Below are 20478 nucleotides of genomic sequence, written 5' to 3' on the forward strand. Positions count from 1 at the left end.
CACGGCGTGTTCATTCAGAGTCAACTGCTTTAAATGTAAGGGACGAAACTTGGATTAAATCAAAAATCTAAATCAATGAGCACAGCGCGGTAAGTTAAAAAAATAAAATAGGTGCTAACGAAACAGGATTTACTCTAAATCTCGTTAAGATAGTACAACTTACCCAGATCTAACAACACGATCCAACACGACCAGTAGCCTATATGAAGACATGTGATGTTGGAAAGGCGTGATGTTGGAAAGGCTACTTGTTTGTCTAAGCAGGTGTGTGATTAAGGTTGAGGCTTTGAATTCCCGTCAAATGATAATCGGAGCAGGTGCACACCTCTCGTGAGAAATGCCAATCAGTGCAGATGCAGGCAGGGCTGGAGTTGGGAAGACCAGGGGCGATATAAAAGATGGATCGCTGTGGTTCTCGCTTCACATCAGCCGAGACACATTTCAGACTTCACTTTTCTTTTAAACTCCCCCCAAACGGTGACTTACAGGTAGGCCTAGGTGCTTTAATTTGCCGCTGTGTCATTTCACATGAACTGTGCAAATGAAAAACTTTTGAAACACTATTTAGACAGTCAACAATATATCCTGGTTGGTACAACAGGCGACCTTTTAGTGCATTAGGAGATAGGTTGACCGTAAAATATCGCTAATAGTTGAATAACTGCCGAATACTCAGCATGCAGCAAAAATCAGAGTGCGCTTTCGTTGTGGTGAAATCTTTAGCCATGCTGTGTAAAGCTGAGTGCATCTGCTGGTGACTGGTGAGTCCGGTCTCACACCAGCCTTATCCTCTGGATCTCGGAGTAACTGAGAACCTCTGCTAACTATCCTCACTGTAATTCCACCTTCTCACAGGCGCGGACCTCAGAAGATGACTTTCTACGATGGCATTTACCCATTCTACCCGCTACAAAGGACCTCTTTCATCTTCAGCGGCAGCTTGCTGACGGTCATCCTGGTCTTCTTAGTCCTTTCGGCGTCTTTCCTTCTCATTCTTCCAGGAATCCGCGGAAAATCGGTGAGTGAAATCAGTTATGCTTTTGCACGTCTACAGATACTTCTAACTTTTATACTCAGATTATTCTTTTGAGATGAAGTCATATATAGCTACTGCCTCCAACTAACTTTTTCCATTTTCTAGAGGTTTTTCTGGTTGCTGCGGATAATCATAAGTCTCTTCATTGGAGTCGTAATAGTCGGTGAGTTATTATCCTACATTATCTCTGCTGAGGTATTTAAAGGCTGTATTTACATTTTAGATGCAAGTTACTACTTATGCAGTGACTGTGATGTCTCGCACCGCATCTGTAAATACTTGGCCGTGTTTGTCCCGCTATATAGCGCTGAACTTCACGGCTGACTGGGCGCAAGCCAGCCTGAAAGCGAACACCACCTACAAGTCTTTCAGCAGCGCGGTGGTTAACGCCGACGTGGGTCTTCATGTAGGCTTGTACGGCATCAACATTACACTTAAAGGTGAGGAAACGCTCATCATATACAGTACCAGTCAAAAGTTTGGACACACCTTTAATTTTTTTGAGAAGTGTTTTCTTTACTTTTATTATTTTCTGCATTGTAGATTTATACTGAAGACATTTAAACTACGAAAGAACACATATGGAATGATGTACTAAACAAAAAAAGTTGTATCTACCATGTAGAAAATAATAAAATCAAAGAAAAATCTTCTCAAAAAATGAGAAGGCGTGTCCAAACTTTTGACTGGTACTGTACTTTAATAGGACTTTTAGTAGGTCTGAGGCTTGCAGAAGTTTGTAGGTGGCATGCTGTAAAAATATGGAGTAAAATGAACACTGATTATGGTAGTGTTGAATTTACTCCGCAGCATGTTAGTTATGTGTCTAGAGCGTGTGATGTGTAAGTATGATGTCATCCATTCTAATCTGGACCTAAACGAGGAAACACTGATTTGACTCTCTGTGTTCACTGGTCCCGTGTGTGTGGTTATGTCAGGCTGCTGCCTGGTGTGTGACAGCTCCTCTGTGCTCCAACAGGAAACCCGGTGAATCAGCTCAACGAGACCATAGACTACAATGAAGTGTTTCGCTGGACAGGTCAGCTGGACGAGCAGTATGAGGAGGCGCTGGAGAGAGGTCTTCCCAACCCGATTCTCTACATCGCAGAGAAGTTCACCCGCAACAGCGCCTGTGGTCTCATCTACCAGTACAGATACTCAGGGCGCTATGCGTCAGCCACTTTATGGTGAGACACGCACTACATTGAGGAGCATCAGTTTGTTCCAGAATATGCACGTGAATAGAAAGATCTGTTACTTTAGCGCTCTAGAATACACACTAAGGAGTGTTCTGCTCTGCTCGCCTCTCTCCTGTGCAGGACGGCTTTCTGCTGCTGGCTGACTGCCAACATTCTCTTCTCCATGCCCGTCATTCTCTACGCTGGTTACATGATGCTCGCCACGGCAGCCTTCATCTTCTTCTCCATGGCGTCCTTCTCCACCATATTCAACCTGCCCCAGTGCACCTTCACCATTGGCGACGCAGCATTTGAGACCTCCTACAGCCATTCCTTCTGGCTAGCATTAGCCACAGGTATGCAAGCGTAAGACAAGATGCATATGGTCTGTTACTACAGCTCATAATCCTCACAGCACTCCACCCATAAGGCTGTGATGTGTCTCTGGTTGTAGCAGCACTTACTCTAGTCCCAGCTGGTCTGTTCGCTGGTTAGCGGTGAGCGCGAGGTGCTCATTCTGAAGGGCTTGTGTGTCTCTTTAGGTGTGTTGTGTGTGCTGATCGGGGCTCTGGTGGTGCTGCTGGACCTGCTCGTGCCTGAGAGGATTAGAGAGGTTTTCAGCGTGGGGGGGGACGATGACGATGACGACGACCACAACTTACCTCACGGATACTTCAACTCCAACTTCCTGGAGGGAGTCACCATCGAAGGGGCCCCAAGGAAAGGCGTGCCCATGGAGCCTCTGACCGTCACACACTTAGTGGTAAGAGTCTGACGCTTCTTATGAAACTGGTGTAACAGATACTTTTTTGGGGATACTTAAAGAAACAGTATTACATGTTTGAAATAAGACCAGTATTATCAGTCCATTTACAGGGCAAGGCTTTAATGAAACACAACATTCATTATGCTCTTTTCTTTTTTTATTCACGCCATTCTTTCAGGAGAGACTCTGACAGCATCTGTTCCTTCCTCCATGGCCATCTTTCCTTCTACTTGATCAGACTTGTCAAGTCCTGCAGTATAAACTACAGAGTGTTTCTGCCGTGACCAAGCTGTCAATCACCCGTGCCTGTGTGCTGAGCCTGATGTAAATATAAGCATGTATAAAGAATGTAAATACTGTACGTATTTTGTAGAGATAATAAAATAGAGAATCTAAAGCTTCTGTGGTCATGTTGGTGTTTGACACATGAGTGATAACTGTGTCCAGACTCACCCCCAGTGTAAGTCCAGTACCACAGCTTCCACACTGAGACGCAACTAAAAAGCCAACTAGGTGATTAATGTACGGTTATTCACAGGCCATGTCAATCTCTTCCCCACGGGCCTGCCTACCAGCCATAATACTCATGCACTTACATGGCTAATACTTACAGCGCGCGCACACACACACACACACACACACACACACACACATGACTAATACATACAGCACACGCGCACACACACACACACACACACACACACATACACGACTAATACATACAGCACACACACACGGCTAATGGATAAAGCGCACACACGCACACACACACACACACACACACAACTAATACATACAGCACACACACACACACACACACACGACTAATACATACCCAGGGACGTGCACAGGAGGGGGCTAAAGTCTGCCCTCCTCGACTCAAGTTGACCCTCCGAAGGAAATTATAATTTTTTTTAAAATAGTATAACGGCTGCAGAATTTCATGTAGGCCTAGATAAAAAAAATAGCGGAATATGTGCGCGGGGGGAGGGGGTGTGGCGGCGGCGGTTAGTGATTGACCCTGACAATTTCACATTTTTAGGTGATATAGGCAGAATATGCACGCAGGGGGAGGGGCGTGGCGGCGGCGGTTACAAAAATGAACGTGTTGCCCTTTTTTTCTAGGGCAGAGCAAAGGCCCTTCAAAATTCCTGTGCACGTCCCTGCATACAGCACACACCCACGCACACAGACACACACACACGACCAATACATACAGCACACACACACACACCCACATGGCTAATACATAAAGCATACACACACACATGGCTAATACATACAGCACACACACACACACACACACACACACACACACACACACACACACACACACACACTGCTAATACATACAGCACACACACAAACACACACATGTACTTGTTATGTATTGCCATCTTCCTGGAACCCATGCCAAAGTAAGTGGGATTGCTTTGCGTGTGAATCAGATGGGCTCCGCTCAGTGAGAGTGAGATATGTTTCTAAGGTGAAGCACTTCTCTCTCGTCATCCACACACACTCTTTGGACGTTAGAACTTCTACAGTTTCTCACACATATGAGAGTCACACTCAGACACATCGGTGTGTGTGTGTGTAGTCCTTACTAAAGTGGGGCACACCACTGCATAGATAAGCATCTCATCCAAAAGACCAAACTAGTCCCTGTGTTTCTTAATCTCGCACCACCAAAACCACCAACTCAACTATTTACATCATAGCCTTGCTCTTGTTAAAAAATAAACATGTTTCCTTCTGCATTCCTGTTTTGTTTTAAAAAAATAATCATGATGATGTCATTTAATTGTGACAAGGCATGCATGCTGCACATGCGGCTCGGCTGGTTAGAGGCTCCGTGACGGACGAAGAAGATGACGACGTGTGGTTCTGTTTTTAGTCAAAACTACTGACAGTGCACGGAACAACTAGTAACGCTAAACACACCCTATCCAATCACAGACCACGGCTAGGAGAGGCCTAGCAGTCAAGTCGCACGGTAAAAATAACACTGATAGGAGCATGGCGAGGGGGTGAGGAGGGGCTCTCGGTTGTCATGGTAACCAGTGGTCCAACCACAGTGCGGTGTTGTTGGTGAAAGTCGTCAGATGTAGACGGGCGTCTCCTGTCCGGTGAGGAGGCGGAACATGACCGCTGGCATGGTCCTCATGTTGATCTGCAGGGGGCGACAGAGAGGCAGCTCAGAGGCACTGGACACGCCTCACAGACTCACAGAAAACACTGCAGTGTGTGTGTGTGTACCTCTGACAGAGTGTGTGTGTGTGTGTGTGAGTGTATGAGTGTGAGTGTGTGTGTGCATGTGTGTGTGTGTGTGTGTGAGAGAGTGAGTATTAGTGTATGTGTGTGTGTGAGTGTGAGTGTGAGTGTGAGTGTGAGTGTGAGTCTGTCTGTGTGTGTGTGTGTGTGTGTGTGAGTATGTGTGTGTGTGTGTTTGTGTATGTGTGAGTGAGTGTGTGTGTGTGTTTGTGTATGTGTGAGTGAGTGTGTGTGTGTGAATGTGTATGTGTGAGTGTGTATGTGTGTGTGTGTATGTGTGAGTGAGTGTGTATGTGTGAATGTGTATGTGTGTGTGTGTGTGTGTGTGTGAGTGTGTATGTGTGTGTGTGTGTGTGTGTACCTCTCCGACAGACACAGACAAGGCGTGGACGATCTTCTCGTGGGCCATGGCCACCACACTCTGTCCATTGATCTCGATGATGCGGTGCCCGACGCGAACCCCCCCACGCTCCGCGATGCCCCCCCGCATCAGGCTGCAGATCTGGGTGGGGGGGGGTGGGGGGAGGGGCGGCACTCTTAGTTACGCTCATATGTGGGCAAACAGCTTTATGTGTAGAATAATGCATCGGTTCTGATCAGCTGTGAGAAGTGTGTTAGTCCTGCTCTAAAAGTGAGTGTGTGACTGAGTGGGTGTGATTGTATTCTGTGTGTGTGTGTTAGTGTTCCATGTGTTCAATCTGTGTATGTATTCAATGTGTATTCTGTGTGTGTGTGTGTGCGTATTCTGTGTGTGTGTATTCTTTGTGTGTGTGTGTGTGTATTCTGTATGTGTGTGTGTGTGTGTATTCTGTGTGTGTGTATTCTGTGTGTGTGTATTCTGTGTGTGTGTGTGTGTGTATGTCGCTGTACTCACTATGCCATTCTGAACACTGAAGCCCAGCTGGTACTGGAGGTCGGGCCGCTTGATGAGAACGGTGGTGACGGGGGGGCAGCTCACCACACTCAATTTAACCTGCACCTGGTTCTTTAAAGCCTGGGACACACACACACACACACACACACGCACGCACACACACACACACACACACAAGGCAAGTTTATATATATAGCACATTTCATACACAGAGGCAGTTCAATGTGCTTTACATAAATAAAAGCAAAAGGAAAAATAAAGACAAAATAAAAGTATACAAAACACTAATAAAAATGACAAAAAAAGAAACGAAAAAATTAAAAGTACATTTATAAGAATAAAAAGAATAAAAACATGGTGGATGATGGAGACCATTTCGAAACACTGTTAATGGCTCAATCAAGTGCATTGTATTAATATACCTTGTATGAATCATGTTCTTATGTAAGCAGGAACATGGCTTTCTGTGTTTCTGTGTGTGTAACTAAGATTATTAGGTGCCACTTAGTCTGCATATGTGCAAGAGCATGTTTGGGTGAGCTCATTGGTGACAGGGTCGAAATGTGCTCTCGACCCTGGGAAGAACAGACATCCTTGCAAGACAAGAAGCTCAGTCATGGACCTAGAATGACTGAGATGTTAAACATTCATGGCGTCAGCATTAGATACACTTCTATCTATATAAACCTTGTGTGATGTGTTTAATATTGCTTCTCTCTCGTCTGCTGTAGTCTGGGAGTAGGCCCGGGCTCCCTCTGTCTCTGAGAGAGGGCCCCCATGAGTGTGTTTGTGTGTGTGTGTGTGATGTTGACCCCATGAGTGTGTGTGTGTGTGTGTGTGTGTGTGTGTGTGTGTGTGTGTGTGTGTGTGTGTGTGTGTGATGTAGACCCCATGAGTGTGTGAGTGTGTGAGTGCGTGTGTGCGTGCGTGCGTGCGTGCGTGCGTGCGTGCGTGCGTGTGTGTGTGTGTTTACCTTGATGATGCTCTGGCAGGTGGCGAGGGGCAGTCCCACCAGGCTGGTGTCGTTGACGGCCATGATCTGGTCTCCCACGCTGAGCTTGCCGGAGCGGGCTGCGGCGCCACTGTTCAGCATGCAGGCCAGGATCACCGTGGGCAGGATGGACCCCCAGCCCGACTCCACGATCACCACGCCCAGAATCTCCCCCTTCAGCTTCTCCACATGCAGCTGCAGAGTGTGTGTGTGTGTGTGTGTGTTATTGTGTATGTGTGTGTGTGTGTGTGTGTGTGTGTGTGTTATTGTGTATGTGTATGTGTATGTGTGTGTGTGTGTGTGTGTGTGTGTGTGTGTGTGCGTAAAGGTTTTTAAACACGTGACAAATAGTCAGAAACTTCAGCTGCCAATGGCTGCCTCACAGACAGTTTGTAACTAGCAAACGTAAAAGGTCTGTCGTGGAGAAAGTGTGAGTGTGTGTGTGTGTGTGTGTGTGAGAGTGAGTGAAGACTCAGAACTTCATCTGTAAGGGTCACATTAGGCTTCCTAACACACAGATGTGTTTCACTACCCCAGAGTCTCTGTGTATGTGTGTGTGTGTGTGAGTGTGTGTGTGTGTGTGTGTGTGTGTGTGTGTAAGTCTGAGATCATTTAGCTAATCAGAGTCCCATATGACAACTGAGACGGTACATTAAACTAAACACAGTTCTCGGAGTTTTGAGGAGTGAGATTTAAACAGAACGAACCTCTTTACAGTTCTCGGAGTTTGAGGAGTGAGATTTAAACAGAACAAACTTCTTTATAGTTCTCGGAGTTTGAGAAGTGGAAATTAAACAGAACGAACCTCTTTACAGTTCTCTGAGTTTGAGAAGTGAGATTTAAACAGAACAAACCTCTTTACAGTTCTCGGAGTTTGAGAAGTGAGAATTAAACAGAACGAACCTCTTTACAGTTCTCGGAGTTTGAGAAGTGAGATTTAAACAGAACGAACCTCTTTACAGTTCTCGGAGTTTGAGAAGTGAGAATTAAACAGAACGAACCTCTTTACAGTTCTCGGAGTTTGAGAAGTGAGATTTAAACAGAACGAACCTCTTTACAGTTCTCTGAGTTTGAGAAGTGGATCAGATCGTCGTTGTACATCTCCTGCGTGTTGATGATGTCACTGTAGTCTTTTTGACTGAGGTCCTTTGGGTTGATCCCGTTGGATCGCAGGAACTCCTGATAAGCCATGCTGAACGCCTGCCCAATGGACTGGGCTATGAGCTGGGCCTGGGGGAGTGGGGGGAGAGGGGGGGGGGGGGAGGGGGGTGGGGGGGCTACTCATTACAGAGGAGACTACTTGAAGGGAGCGTAAAGCAGAAGAATGGGACATAGTCCAGTACAAAACCTCTATCTTACCCACACACAACAGAAAACATTCCAAACAAAACTACATCAACTCAGATACACGCTTGTACCCAGTAATACTAACACAATAAAGAACTCTTAGTTCCTCTGTGCTGCCCAGTAATACTAACACAATAAAGAACTCTTAGTTTATCTTTTCTGCCCAGTAATACTGACACGATGAAGAACTCTTAGTTCCTCTGCGCTGCCCAGTAATACTGACACGATGAAGAACTCTTAGTTTATCTTTTCTGCCTGTGGTAACGCGGTTAAGCCCTTGCCCTTCCTGATACTCATGTCTTCAGACTCGAAAACGAAGCAGAGCATCCTGTACTGCTTCCTGTTGACACGATAAACAACTCTTATCTCATCTCTTCTGCCTGTGGTAACGCGGTTAGCCCTCAAGCCCTCGCCCTTCCTGATACTCACGTCTTCAGACTCGAAAACGAAGCAGAGCATCCTGTACTGCTTCCTGCTGTCGGCGGCGGCGCCGGTGGTGTCGGTGCAGTCCAGGGAGGCGGAGTGGGACATCCGCCTGCGCGCCATCAGCACCACCACGCTCCCGATGTCGGCAATGTAGGAGATGGTGCGGAGCGCGTTGTCCATGATCGTGTCCTGGACACACCACATGCAGAAGAGACCACGGCATCAGCCGGCCACGCAGGTCAAGGTTTCACACACAAACGCACACACAAACGCATGCACACACACAAGCACACACACACACACACACACACACACACACACACAAGCACACAAGCACACGCACGCACGCACGCACGCACGCACGCACGCACGCACGCACACACAGACACACGTATGCACGAACACACGCACGCACGCACGCGGACACATGCACACTGGGGAAAGACACCTCAACACACTCCTGTATTTAAAATAAAATAATGTGTTCAGCGTTCTTCAGTGTTCTGCGTGTACACAGGTAACCCCTGCATACTGCACACAGAAGCCTAATTGGGGCGGGCAGGTTGAGTTAGAAAGTTTGGTTGGGTCGTGATGAAACAACATATTCTAAACGCTGTGACAGGATGTATTTACATGAAGATAAACATGCTTTGAAAAATCTAAATCTCCAGGGAAACCTGTGTGTCAGCATTTAAGACTTTGATCGCCTTTGTGGAGATGAAAAGATCCACTTCTGTAAGGCCCGGACCGTCTTCATTTGAACTCTGAAAGGGAGGAAAATGGTGTTATATCACCCTCTAGTGGCAGAGAGTATGCATAGCAAGTATGTATGAATATGCATTAACTAGGAGAGCATAGTGACAAATTCTTGTAGACTTATAATATCTGACAGTGATTTACAATACGCACAAGGTTATGGTTTCATCAGTCACAGATAAATGCTGAGAAATGATATTCAATATTCACTTACTTATAATGAGTCTGCAAGTAAAGCTCTGGTAGTCTGATAGAGGAGTAGTGGATAGAGAAGTAGTGGGTCTGATAGAGGAGTAGTGGGTCTGATAGAGAAGTAGTGGGTCTGATAGAGGAGTAGTGGGTCTGATAGAGGAGTAGTGGATAGAGGAGTAGTGGATAGAGGAGTAGTGGGTCTGATAGAGAAGTAGTGGGTAGAGGAGTAGTGGATAGAGGAGTAGTGGGTCTGATAGAGGAGTAGTGGATAGAGGAGTAGTGGATAGAGGAGTAGTGGGTCTGATAGAGGAGTAGTGGGTCTGATAGAGGAGTAGTGGGTCTGTTAGAGGAGTAGTGGGTCTGATAGAGGAGTAGTGGGTCTGTTAGAGGAGTAGTGGGTCTGATAGAGGAGTAGTGGATAGAGGAGTAGTGGATAGTGGAGTAGTGGGTCTGATAGAGGAGTAGTGGATAGAGGAGTAGTGGGTCTGATAGAGGAGTAGTGGATAGAGGAGTAGTGGATAGAGGAGTAGTGGGTCTGATAGAGGAGTAGTGGGTCTGATAGAGGAGTAGTGGGTCTGTTAGAGGAGTAGTGGGTCTGATAGAGGAGTAGTGGATAGAGGAGTAGTGGATAGTGGAGTAGTGGGTCTGATAGAGGAGTAGTGGATAGAGGAGTAGTGGATAGAGGAGTAGTGGGTCTGATAGAGGAGTAGTGGATAGAGGAGTAGTGGGTCTGATAGAGGAGTAGTGGATAGAGGAGTAGTGGATAGAGGAGTAGTGGGTCTGATAGAGGAGTAGTGGATAGAGGAGTAGTGGATAGAGGAGTAGTGGGTCTGATAGAGGAGTAGTGGGTCTGATAGAGGAGTAGTGGGTCTGATAGAGGAGTAGTGGGTCTGATAGAGGAGTAGTGGGTCTGATAGAGGAGTAGTGGGTCTGATAGAGGAGTAGTGGGTCTGATAGAGGAGTAGTGGGTCTGATAGAGGAGTAGTGGATCTGATAGAGGAGTAGTGGGTCTGATAGAGGAGTAGTGGATAGAGGAGTAGTGGGTCTGATAGAGGAGTAGTGGGTCTGAACCTGAACCCAAGTACTGTACCTTGACCTGGTCCAGAGCTTCCTGAGCTTGCATCATGCGGACACTTTTGGAAGGGTTGCGGTCCGACAGGAGCTGGGTGGAACCGAGGTAATTGGCAGCAAAAATGATCCCGTCGATCAGATCTTCTGGCTCACATGGACCTGGAACTGAGAACACGAGAGATGATCAGATAGACTGAGAGATGGACAGAGAGATGGACAGAGTGACTGAGACGGACAGATAGATTGAGAGATGATCAGAGAGATCGACAGATAGACTGAGAGACGGACAGATAAACAGAGAAATGGACAGAGAGATGGACAGATAGACTTAGAGATGGACAGATAGACTGAGATGGACAGATAGACTGAGACGGGCAGATAGACTGAGAGATGGACAGAGAGATGATCAGATAGACTGAGAGATGGACAGATAGACAGAGAGACGGACAGATAGACTGAGAGATGGACAGATAGACAGAGAGACGGACAGATAGACAGAGAGATGATCAGATAGACTTAGAGATGGACAGATAGACTGAGAGACGGACAGATAGATTGAGAGATGGAGAGATAGACAGAGAGATGGACAGATAGAGAGATGGACAGATAGACAGAGAGATGGACAGATAGACTGAGAGATGGAGAGATAGACAGAGAGATGGACAGATAGACAGAGAGGTGGACAGATAGATTGAGAGATGGACAGATAGACTGAGAGATGATCAGAGAGATGGACAGATAGACAGAGAGATGGACAGAGAGATGGACAGATAGACAGAGAGATGGACAGATGATCGGAGAGATGGACAGATAGACAGAGAGACGGACAGATAGATTGAGAGATAGACAGAGAGACGGACAGATAGATTGAGAGATGGAGAGATAGACAGAGAGATGGACAGATAGATTGAGAGATGGATGGATGAGCCACACAGAAACCCTGAACCACAGTGTGTAGGAGCAGAGCATCAGAAACCGATCTTCCTGACTATCCACATTATATATGTAGTGATTAGATTTGTGTGTCAATCCTCATTTCCAGTCTCTGCGACATTGGCTGCTATAGTAATGACATTGCCCTCGGAAGTAATGTTGACATTTTGACAACATAGAGGGAAATCAAATTACTTGCTAATTTACCACTTGGCAATGTGCAGCTGCAGCACAGGATTCATAAAAGTTACGCAACAGCGTCAGAGACGGCCGAGGCCGCGACAGCGTCAGAGACGGCCGAGGCTGGCAGGAGGCTTCCTGTTTTGTGTGTTGTGCGTTGTGCTGTGTGTTGTGCGTTGTGCGTTGTGCGTTGTGCTGTGTGTTGTGCGTTGTGCGTTATGTGAGACCTTTATGTTGCATTCATAAAAACACTAGGAATCTGAACAAAGTGGTCAGACATAAACGGATTGGCAAAAAAGTGATTTTCAAACCACACTTCACATGAATGTTGTAGTATGGACATAGCCTAAGTCTCTGGAGGAAAATACACTTACCCTCCACAAAACTAGGAAAGGAGGTATTCTTCTTTGCTTGCTGAAAAACAAAAGGCATCCGTTAGATTAAAACTGGGCAAATATAAGGACCTACCACATCCACCAGTAATACAAAACCTGGTTATTAACTCATCATCTTAGCAGTTGCCAATCCACATGAACTATAACGCTGTGGATTAATCATGGCAGAGAACCATTCTGAAACCACTCATCCACCGGCTCACCTGGGGTGCTCTGTGGTTCCTCTGGGTTCTGTTTGGTTCCGGGTGTCGTTCTGGGCTGGCGTGAGCGGGGATGGCGTGTGCGGATCGGCGTCTCTCCTCTGTGGACTGGGAGTGCAGGTCAGCGGAGGCTCGCTCCAGATCATCAGGAAGCACCAGGGGAAGGCTGACCGGCCTGGGGTGGTGCGAGCGGCCTCTGGGCCTATCAGGAGGCTCCCTATGGTCACGTGACCTCTCCACGGAACTAATGTGCCTCCCCATGCTGAGTGACCTCCTGACCTCATCAGCTAGGTCCACAGTGACCTCTGACCTCGGGTCATGCCCCTGTGTGTGCCACGCCCTCTGTTCTGTGTCCCTGTGTCCAGGGTAGGGCCGGTTCCCTTGCCCCTGCCCCTGCCCACCGTCTCCGTGCCCGGGGTAGGGGTGGCCCTCAGGGGCCTCGCAGTCCTCCAGCTCTGAGCTGTGGTGAGGGCTGTGGGAGAGTCTCTCCACGTGGCACCTGCTGTCCTCTGAGCCGCGGCGCCGCTCCGTACCTCTGAGTCCGTTCTGGTGGCGGCCATCTCTGCCCCTCGCCTCTCCGGCTGACTGGGTTCTGGTGCTGGACCCCCGCCCCACCCCCCTCCTCTCCTCTCTGATCCGTCTGGCTGGGTGGGCCTCGTCGTCTTCTTCCTCCTCGTCCTCTTCCTCGCTGTCTCCTGTGTAGCTGCCATAAGGCGGCGTGTCGCTGCAGGCTGGTGAGTGGGTGCAGGGTGGTGTGTGGGTGTAGGGTGGTGTGTGGGTGCAGGGTGGTGTGTGGGTGTAGGCTCTGCAGTCCTCAGGGATGCTCTGGTCCCCTCTGTAAGGGCTGCCCCTCTCCTCCCTCTCCCCGCAGCAGCGCTCTGCCTCCTCCTCCTCCTCCGCCTCCCCCCGCTCCTCCAGCCTGCCCCCCCTGTCCCTCCCGTCCTGCGGGTGGAGTACTCCATGCTGGTCCTCCTCAGCCTCCTCTCCCTCATAGGGGAAGTAGTCATCTTCCTCCTCCTCCTCCTCCTCATCTGCCTCCTCCTCCTCCTCATCTTCCTCATCCTCGGCCATGGGAGCCTGGATGAAGGTCGGGTCGGTGAGGGGTTCTGGGTGTTTGTAGACCAGCGTCTCCGTGTCTTGCTGGAGGACCTGGTAGAAGCCCTCTGAGGGGATCCAGTTGGGTGTGGGTTTGCTGCTGCTGTTGCTGCTGTTGCTGCTGATGGACTTGTCTGGCGCGCGGGCTGTGCTGGGGCCTTCTCCCGCCTCCCCCCCCTCGTGGCAGTCCATGCCCTCCATGTAGCTCTCGTCCTCAGGGCAGCAGTGAACGTAGTAGGTCATGCCGTCCGCATCCGTGCACAGCTCCTCATCTTCATCATAGTCTCGCTCCTCCTCCTCCTCTTCCTCAGAGCCCACGTTGTCGTACTCCGACAGAGAGTCCTCATCCACACTGCCGGAGTGGGTGGGACTGTTGCCTGCGGTGGGGCTGTTGCCATTGTTACGGACACCACCATCACATGAGGAGCAGTCCCCTTCGGCCGTGGCAAGTCCATCGGTGTCCCTGGCACTACCGTGAGGCGGCTCATTGTCCACGGGGCTACAGTTTAGTGGCTTTGTTTCCAGGGTGCTACAGTTAGGCGGCTTGGTTTCCATGGAGTCACTTTGAAGCTGCTTGGTTTCTATGGTGTTACTTTGAAGCTGCTTGGTTTCCATGGCATTACTGTGAAGCTGCTTGCTTTCCAGGGCTTTACTCTGAAGCTGCTTGGTTAATATGGTGTTACTTTGAAGCTGCTTGGTTTCCTTGGCGTTACTTTGAAGCTGCTTGGTTTCCATGGAGTCACTTTGAAGCTGCTTGGTTTCCTTGGCGTTACTTTGAAGCTGCTTGGTTTCCTTGGCGTTACTGTGAAGCTGCTTGCTTTCCATGGTGTTACTTCGAAGCTGCTTTGTTTCCTTGGAGTTACTTTGAAGCCGCTTGGTTTCCTTGGCGTTACTTTGAAGCTGCTTGGTTTCCATGGCTTTACTGTGAAGCTGCTTGGTTTCCATGGCGTTGCTTTGAAGCTGCTTGGTTTCCTTGGAGTTACTTTGAAGCTGCTTGGTTTCCATGGCGTTACTTTGAAGCTGCTTGGTTTCCATGGCGTTACTTTGAAGCTGCTTGGTTTCCATGGCGTTACTTTGAAGCTGCTTGGTTTCCACGGCGCTACTGTGACGCTGTTTGGTTTCTATGGCATTACTGTGAAACTGCTTGGTTTCCATGGCATTACTGTGAAGCTGCTTCGTTGCCATAGCGTTGCAGTGATGTGTCTGGGAGTTCCCCTTCTCTGGGGATGCTGAGGGGGCAGGTGTGGGGCAAGCAGCTCCCTCAACCTCAACTTCAGGCTCCGCCTCCGAAGCTATGGCCTTGAGCTTCTTCCTGTGGGCCTTGGCCGGCTTCATTGAGCCTCCTCAACCCTGAGGACAGACAAACACATCACACTAACACATCGCACTAACACATCGCACTGACACAGCAAACTAACATACACATCGAACTAACACATCACACACACACATCACACTAACACATCACACTAACACATCGCACTAACACATCGCACTAACACATCGCACTAACACATCGCACTAACACATCGAACTAACCCATCGCACTAACACATCGCACTAACACATTGAACTAACATACACATCAAACTAACACATCGCACACACACATCACACAAACACATCGCACTAATACATCGCACTAACACACACATCTCACTAACACATCGCACTAACACATCGCACAACGCACTAATACCATATCACACTACTATATCACACATCTCTCACACTACCGTATCACACTACCACATCACACGTCACCACTACCATATCACACTACCATATCACACTACCATATCTCACCACTACCATATCACACTACCATATCACACCACTACCACATCACACGTCACCACTACCGTATCACACTACCACATCACACGTCACCACTACCATATCACACCACTACCATATCACACCACTACCATATCACACGTCACCACTACCATATCACATCTCATGTCACCACTACCATATCACACCACACATCTCACCCCTACCATATCACACTACCACATGTCACCACGACTATATCACACTACCACATCTCACCACTACCATATCACACTACCACATGTCACCACGACTATATCACACTACCACATCTCACCACTACCATATCACACTACACATCTCACCACTACCATATCACACTGCCACTGGCCCTGAACTTCTTCCTGTGGGCTTAATGGAGCCTCTTCAATCCTGCCCACCACTGGTCCTGTTACACATCCCACATCATGGTCCTGTTACACATAACATCACACATCATGGTCCTTTTACACATCACACATCATGGTCCTTTTACACATCATACATCATGGTCATGTTTCACATCACATCACACATCATGGTCCTGCTATACATCACATCACACATCATGGTCCTGCTATACATCACATCATACATCATGGTCCTGTTCCACATCACACATCATGGTCCTTTTACACATCCCACATCATGGTCCTGTTATACATCACATCACACATCATGGTCCTGTTTCACATCACATCACACATCATGGTCCTGTTACACATCACATCCTACATCATGGTCCTTTCATATCACACTGCCATATCATGGTGATCTTGCTCAGGGGGCACAGCAGGGGAACACCAAACACATGGATTACAATCCCCACGGAGCTATACAACATATACACTTCCTGTAATGCCAGTAGAAAACATGTGAAAATAAAGTACTGCATAATATTAGCACACTACTGTACTGCTAGTCAAACTATAACAGCATAATATTAGCACAGTACTGTGCTGCTAGTCAAACACTAACAGCATAATATTAGCACAGTACTGTGCTGCTAGTCAAACTATAACAGCTTCACTGCAATACAGAAACCCCAACAGTATGATAATAACACTCCATTGTGGGCCAGACAAGTGCCTTCACAAATTGCTGACAGTGGCCTTGTGTCCCTCATCCATAACAACAGACGTTTGAGCATCCTAACAGGTCTCTGCTGTCAAACAGAGAGCCTCCATTTCAAACAGCGTGTCAGAAGAAAGATCAGCAAGATTCAGCACTTCCCCACAGCAGGAGGCCGCCCAATGCGTTTCTGTGAACTGCAGGGATTTTTTTGCCTTCTGATGAGAGGCACCCTGGGAACAGCGAGGATTTTCACTCTACTGTATCTTCCCCCTGGGTTGGACCAATCACTTCACATGCATCCATGCAGTGCATCCCGGCTTCTCCAGGCCCAAAAGAAAAACATCCATAACCAAACATCATGCTTCTGTCCTCAGATGTACTATCAGTGACCCGCTCTCTCACGATTTCCAGCCTACCGGCGTCTGACATTCGGCCTGTAGTCCAAAACCAAACTAAAAGAGATAAACACACGTTGACCAGGGGCATATGTCCACCAGGGGTATACATATGTCCCCCTGAGGGAGGTGTAGTGTTATTAGTCTATAAGTGGCGAGTGAAAGGGGATAGGCGCAGTGGAATATGTAATCTATTAGCAGTGCTGCCTCCTGCGTGGGCTACATGTGAACTCTATCTGGTGCTGAGGCTCATTACCCAGCTCTCGTATCTCTGGGGAACTCTGCCTGGCTTACATTAATTTATTCCTTTGATCTCCAAATGAGAAACTTTAAATCCTTAAACTTCTAGTCACAGCAAACACATTTGCATTCAAGACTACTGCAGTACAGTCATGCCTTCTATAGGACACGTAGGCCACTTTTGGAAATGTTGCAAACCCACCCTGGCAGAACAGCGGTCTAGTAAAGCTGTCACGGCCAACTTTTTCATTATGGGAGGAAAGAAGTGATAGAATAGAGGGGGTTCATTAGTATGCTATTGATGTGTGAGAGCAGATTGTGGAGACCGCACAGACTTTGTCCCTCCACTAAGCCATCAGCTGCTGCCCATTGATCCCCCTTCACAACAGGCAAGACACAGGGCACAGCTACTGAAGCCAAGCCAGAGGCAGCCTGCGAATGCAAACGTCTGTGTGTGCAAACGTCTGTGAATGCAAACGTCTGTGTGGGCAAACGTCTGTGAGTGCAAAAGTCGTCTGTGTGTGCAAAAGTCTGTGTGTGCAAACGTCTGTGTGTGTAAACGTCTGTGAGTCTTAAAGACTGTGTGTGCAAACGTCTGTGAGTCTTAAAGAATGTGTGTGTAAACGTCTGTGACTGTAAATGTCTGTGTGTGTAAACATGTGTGACTATAAACATCTGCGAGTGTAAACATCTGTGAGTTTAACCTTTTGTGAGTGTAAATGTCTGTGAGCGTAAATGTCTGTGGTCACAGCCAGAGCAACTCCAGGTGACTAAAATCACAACAGAAAATCAGAAGTGTTCCACCTGAAGCTGAAGAGTTATGATTGTATCTGTGTTGTTATGATTCAACAGAATATCTGCTCTGCCTGAAGCTGAGGAGTTAGGATTGTTTCTGTGTTGTACTGATTCAACAGAATATCTGCTCTACATGAAACTGAAGAGTTAGGATTGTTTCTGTGTTGTACTGATTCAACAGAATATCTGCTCTACATGAAACTGAAGAGTTATGATTGTTTCTGTGTTGTACTGATTCAACAGAATATCTGCTCTGCCTGAAGCTGAGGAGTTGTGATATTACCAGGGCTGGTATGATACTCACGAGTTCGTTTTTTTAGTGATTAAGCTCAGATAGATAGATAGATAGATGGATACTTTATTTATCCTGAGGGAAATTTAGGGCTCAGAATGTGAACTCTAGAGGCCTTCATACTCTGACCGCTTTTCAACATCAGCCAAGGCTGAGCAGAAGGAACCGCAAGAAAGTCTGCTCTTCAACACCAGCCAAAGTGGAACCGAGGGAACCGCAAGAACGTCCGCTCTTTCGGTGCAGCCATGTTCTAGTTCCAATAAATAAAAGATGTTCTAAAGGGGGATGTTATCGCTCTACTGAGGAAATGCAAAGCCCCAGCCCGGTCCAGCCCAGTCCAGCAGGACCTGCTGTCTCATCGAAATGCAAATGCTGCTCTGTTTGTCCAAGAGTCTTCAGTACTAATGAGTGGAGCTGGATGAACACTGGACTTTAAGCGCTGCTAATGACCGCAAAGCGCCGCACACACACACACACACACACACACACACACAAACAGACGAGGATCCGTACTGTCAACACAGCACACTCCAGGAGCATACAGCCAATCAGAACACAGTGCCTACAGAACACCCGCAGAACAAGAAGGGTAGCAGTGAACACACACACACACACACACACACACACACACACACACACACACACACACACACACACACACACACCAATTGGAAAATCTCTCTGTGAGAAATACGTGGAGGCATTTGAGGCAGGGCATGTTACTCTTGGGAGAAGTGTGTGTGTGTGTGAGTGTGATTGTCTTAGGACTGCTGAGTTCTTCAGCGGTGTCGTCATGTCCAGTCCTCCTCCACACAGCCAGACCACAGGCGAGGATCAGTGATTATCCCTGTGCTCTCAAGCATGCCTCTGAGGACCCCCCCCCCCCCCCCCCGCCCCCCGCCCAACACTAAACCTCTCACACAAAGCTCGACCAGCCCCAGCATCTCCATCTGAAATGAAGAATAGCTCTGAAGGACCCTGTGCCACAGTAGCTGTGGCCTGCAGTGCCAGAGACATAACTCTGTATTGACTGGATTATGTAGGCCTCTGTCCTGAATGTTGGCATTCTGGCCAGCACACTGACAGACTGTCCCACAGACAGGACAGTTCATACATCTCTCCCTCTGACAAACAGAGCAAAGCATAAGGAAGGCCAGTAAAGTAAGGATGATACACGGAAGGTTTGGTGACTAGCTTAAGCCAAACGCCACACTGCCTGCCGCAACCTCAAGCGGAGCCAACACAAGAGGATGCTGATGGAGAGATTTTCCCATTTCAGATGATACATCAATATACTAGTAATAAGTGATAATAACACACGCGTGCGCACACACACATAGCCTACATACACACACACCTGCACACACGAACACACACACACATTAGCGGGCTTTCAATTACACGTTTACAGTCATCTAACAGCCTAAAATAGCCATACGTGAATTCTAACAGATAGGCCTTTACAAAACTATCATGTGCAAGCTATTATGGACTACGCTGTGGACAACAATTTTTTTATCGATGCAATTAAAACCGTCACCCTTCAAATACATATGATGTCCACAGAATACCCAGTCCATTCTGCTGGTGCACATGAATGAAAATCATTTGTTTCGCACACACTGTGTTATTATGTTAGCTACTGGTTATGTGATCGGTGGCGAACAAGCACTTGGCCAATTCACCATTAAAGCAGCGGACCGCCACACACTCCAAATCATGTGCGCACAATAATAAACCCCATGCCCCATATTACTGTCATATAGGTGGGAAACGGACGGAAAAACACGCCAGATGCCTTACCAGAATCGTTCTGGAGTTCTCAATGGGTTGAGTGAACACGATGTGTAAGACTTGCTTTAGTGCATAAAGCATCTATTGAGAAAACACCCCGGAACCTGAAGATTTTTTTGGAGACGAAGGAGCGTCTGCCCGGGAATCTGTGTAACAATTCTCGGCCAAGGAGCATCCTTGTCGGGATAGCGAGTCTGATCGACTGATTACATCAGTAGCCTATGTACAGTACGCCCAATACACCCATATACACAGTTGGTTTGATTGGTGACACGTCCGAGCTCCATAGCGCTCTATTCATTTAATTACATTGCTTTTACATTTTTTTATTGTTAGTTAATAGAGCCTATTAAATGAGAGTG

The 20478-nt window shown here is 47.6% G+C and overlaps 2 protein-coding genes across 3 annotated transcripts; one reads left to right on the forward strand and one right to left on the reverse strand.

Moving 5' to 3' along the window:
- Nucleotides 1-237: 237 nt before the first annotated feature.
- Nucleotides 238-3377, forward strand: duox2 (dual oxidase 2). 2 transcript variants are annotated; one of them, XM_031564712.2, is made up of 7 exons: nt 238-488; nt 856-1018; nt 1142-1199; nt 1342-1476; nt 2016-2223; nt 2356-2570; nt 2757-3377. In XM_031564712.2, the coding sequence occupies exons 2-7, from the start codon at nt 872-874 to the stop codon at nt 2987-2989; spliced, it is 996 nt and encodes a 331-aa protein (XP_031420572.1). In that variant the 5' UTR covers nt 238-488; nt 856-871; the 3' UTR covers nt 2990-3377. The 2 variants fall into 2 exon arrangements, with proteins under 2 accessions (XP_031420572.1, XP_012674048.1); XM_012818594.3 differs by having other exon boundaries at nt 238-1018.
- Nucleotides 3378-4344: 967 nt separating this feature from the next.
- Nucleotides 4345-20315, reverse strand: apba2a (amyloid beta (A4) precursor protein-binding, family A, member 2a). Its single transcript, XM_031564713.1, has 11 exons — nt 20126-20315; nt 12620-15061; nt 12396-12435; nt 10928-11073; nt 9567-9653; nt 8893-9078; nt 8167-8346; nt 7099-7311; nt 6126-6245; nt 5613-5753; nt 4345-5150 (listed from the first exon to the last, which is right to left on the reverse strand). Exons 2-11 carry the CDS (start codon nt 15044-15046, stop codon nt 5079-5081), a joined length of 3612 nt encoding a protein of 1203 aa, XP_031420573.1. The 5' UTR covers nt 15047-15061; nt 20126-20315; the 3' UTR covers nt 4345-5078.
- Between the last annotated feature and the right edge of the window lie 163 nt (nt 20316-20478).

The sequence above is a fragment of the Clupea harengus genome, chromosome 3 (assembly GCF_900700415.2).
Source record: "Clupea harengus chromosome 3, Ch_v2.0.2, whole genome shotgun sequence".
Classification (NCBI taxonomy): domain Eukaryota; kingdom Metazoa; phylum Chordata; class Actinopteri; order Clupeiformes; family Clupeidae; genus Clupea; species Clupea harengus.

Coding starts and splice junctions, on each gene's coding strand:
- duox2 (XM_012818594.3), top strand. CDS start 872: ATGACTTTCTACGATGGCATTTACCCATTCTACCCGCTACAAAGGACC. Junction 1,200..1,341: donor CATTGGAGTCGTAATAGTCG/GTGAGTTATTAT, acceptor CCCGCTATATAG/CGCTGAACTTCACGGCTGAC. Junction 2,224..2,355: donor TATGCGTCAGCCACTTTATG/GTGAGACACGCA, acceptor TCTCCTGTGCAG/GACGGCTTTCTGCTGCTGGC.
- apba2a (XM_031564713.1), bottom strand. CDS start 15,046: ATGAAGCCGGCCAAGGCCCACAGGAAGAAGCTCAAGGCCATAGCTTCG. Junction 8,347..8,892: donor TCGTTTTCGAGTCTGAAGAC/GTGAGTATCAGG, acceptor CCACTCCCCCAG/GCCCAGCTCATAGCCCAGTC. Junction 5,754..6,125: donor TCAGTGTTCAGAATGGCATA/GTGAGTACAGCG, acceptor CCCCCCACCCAG/ATCTGCAGCCTGATGCGGGG.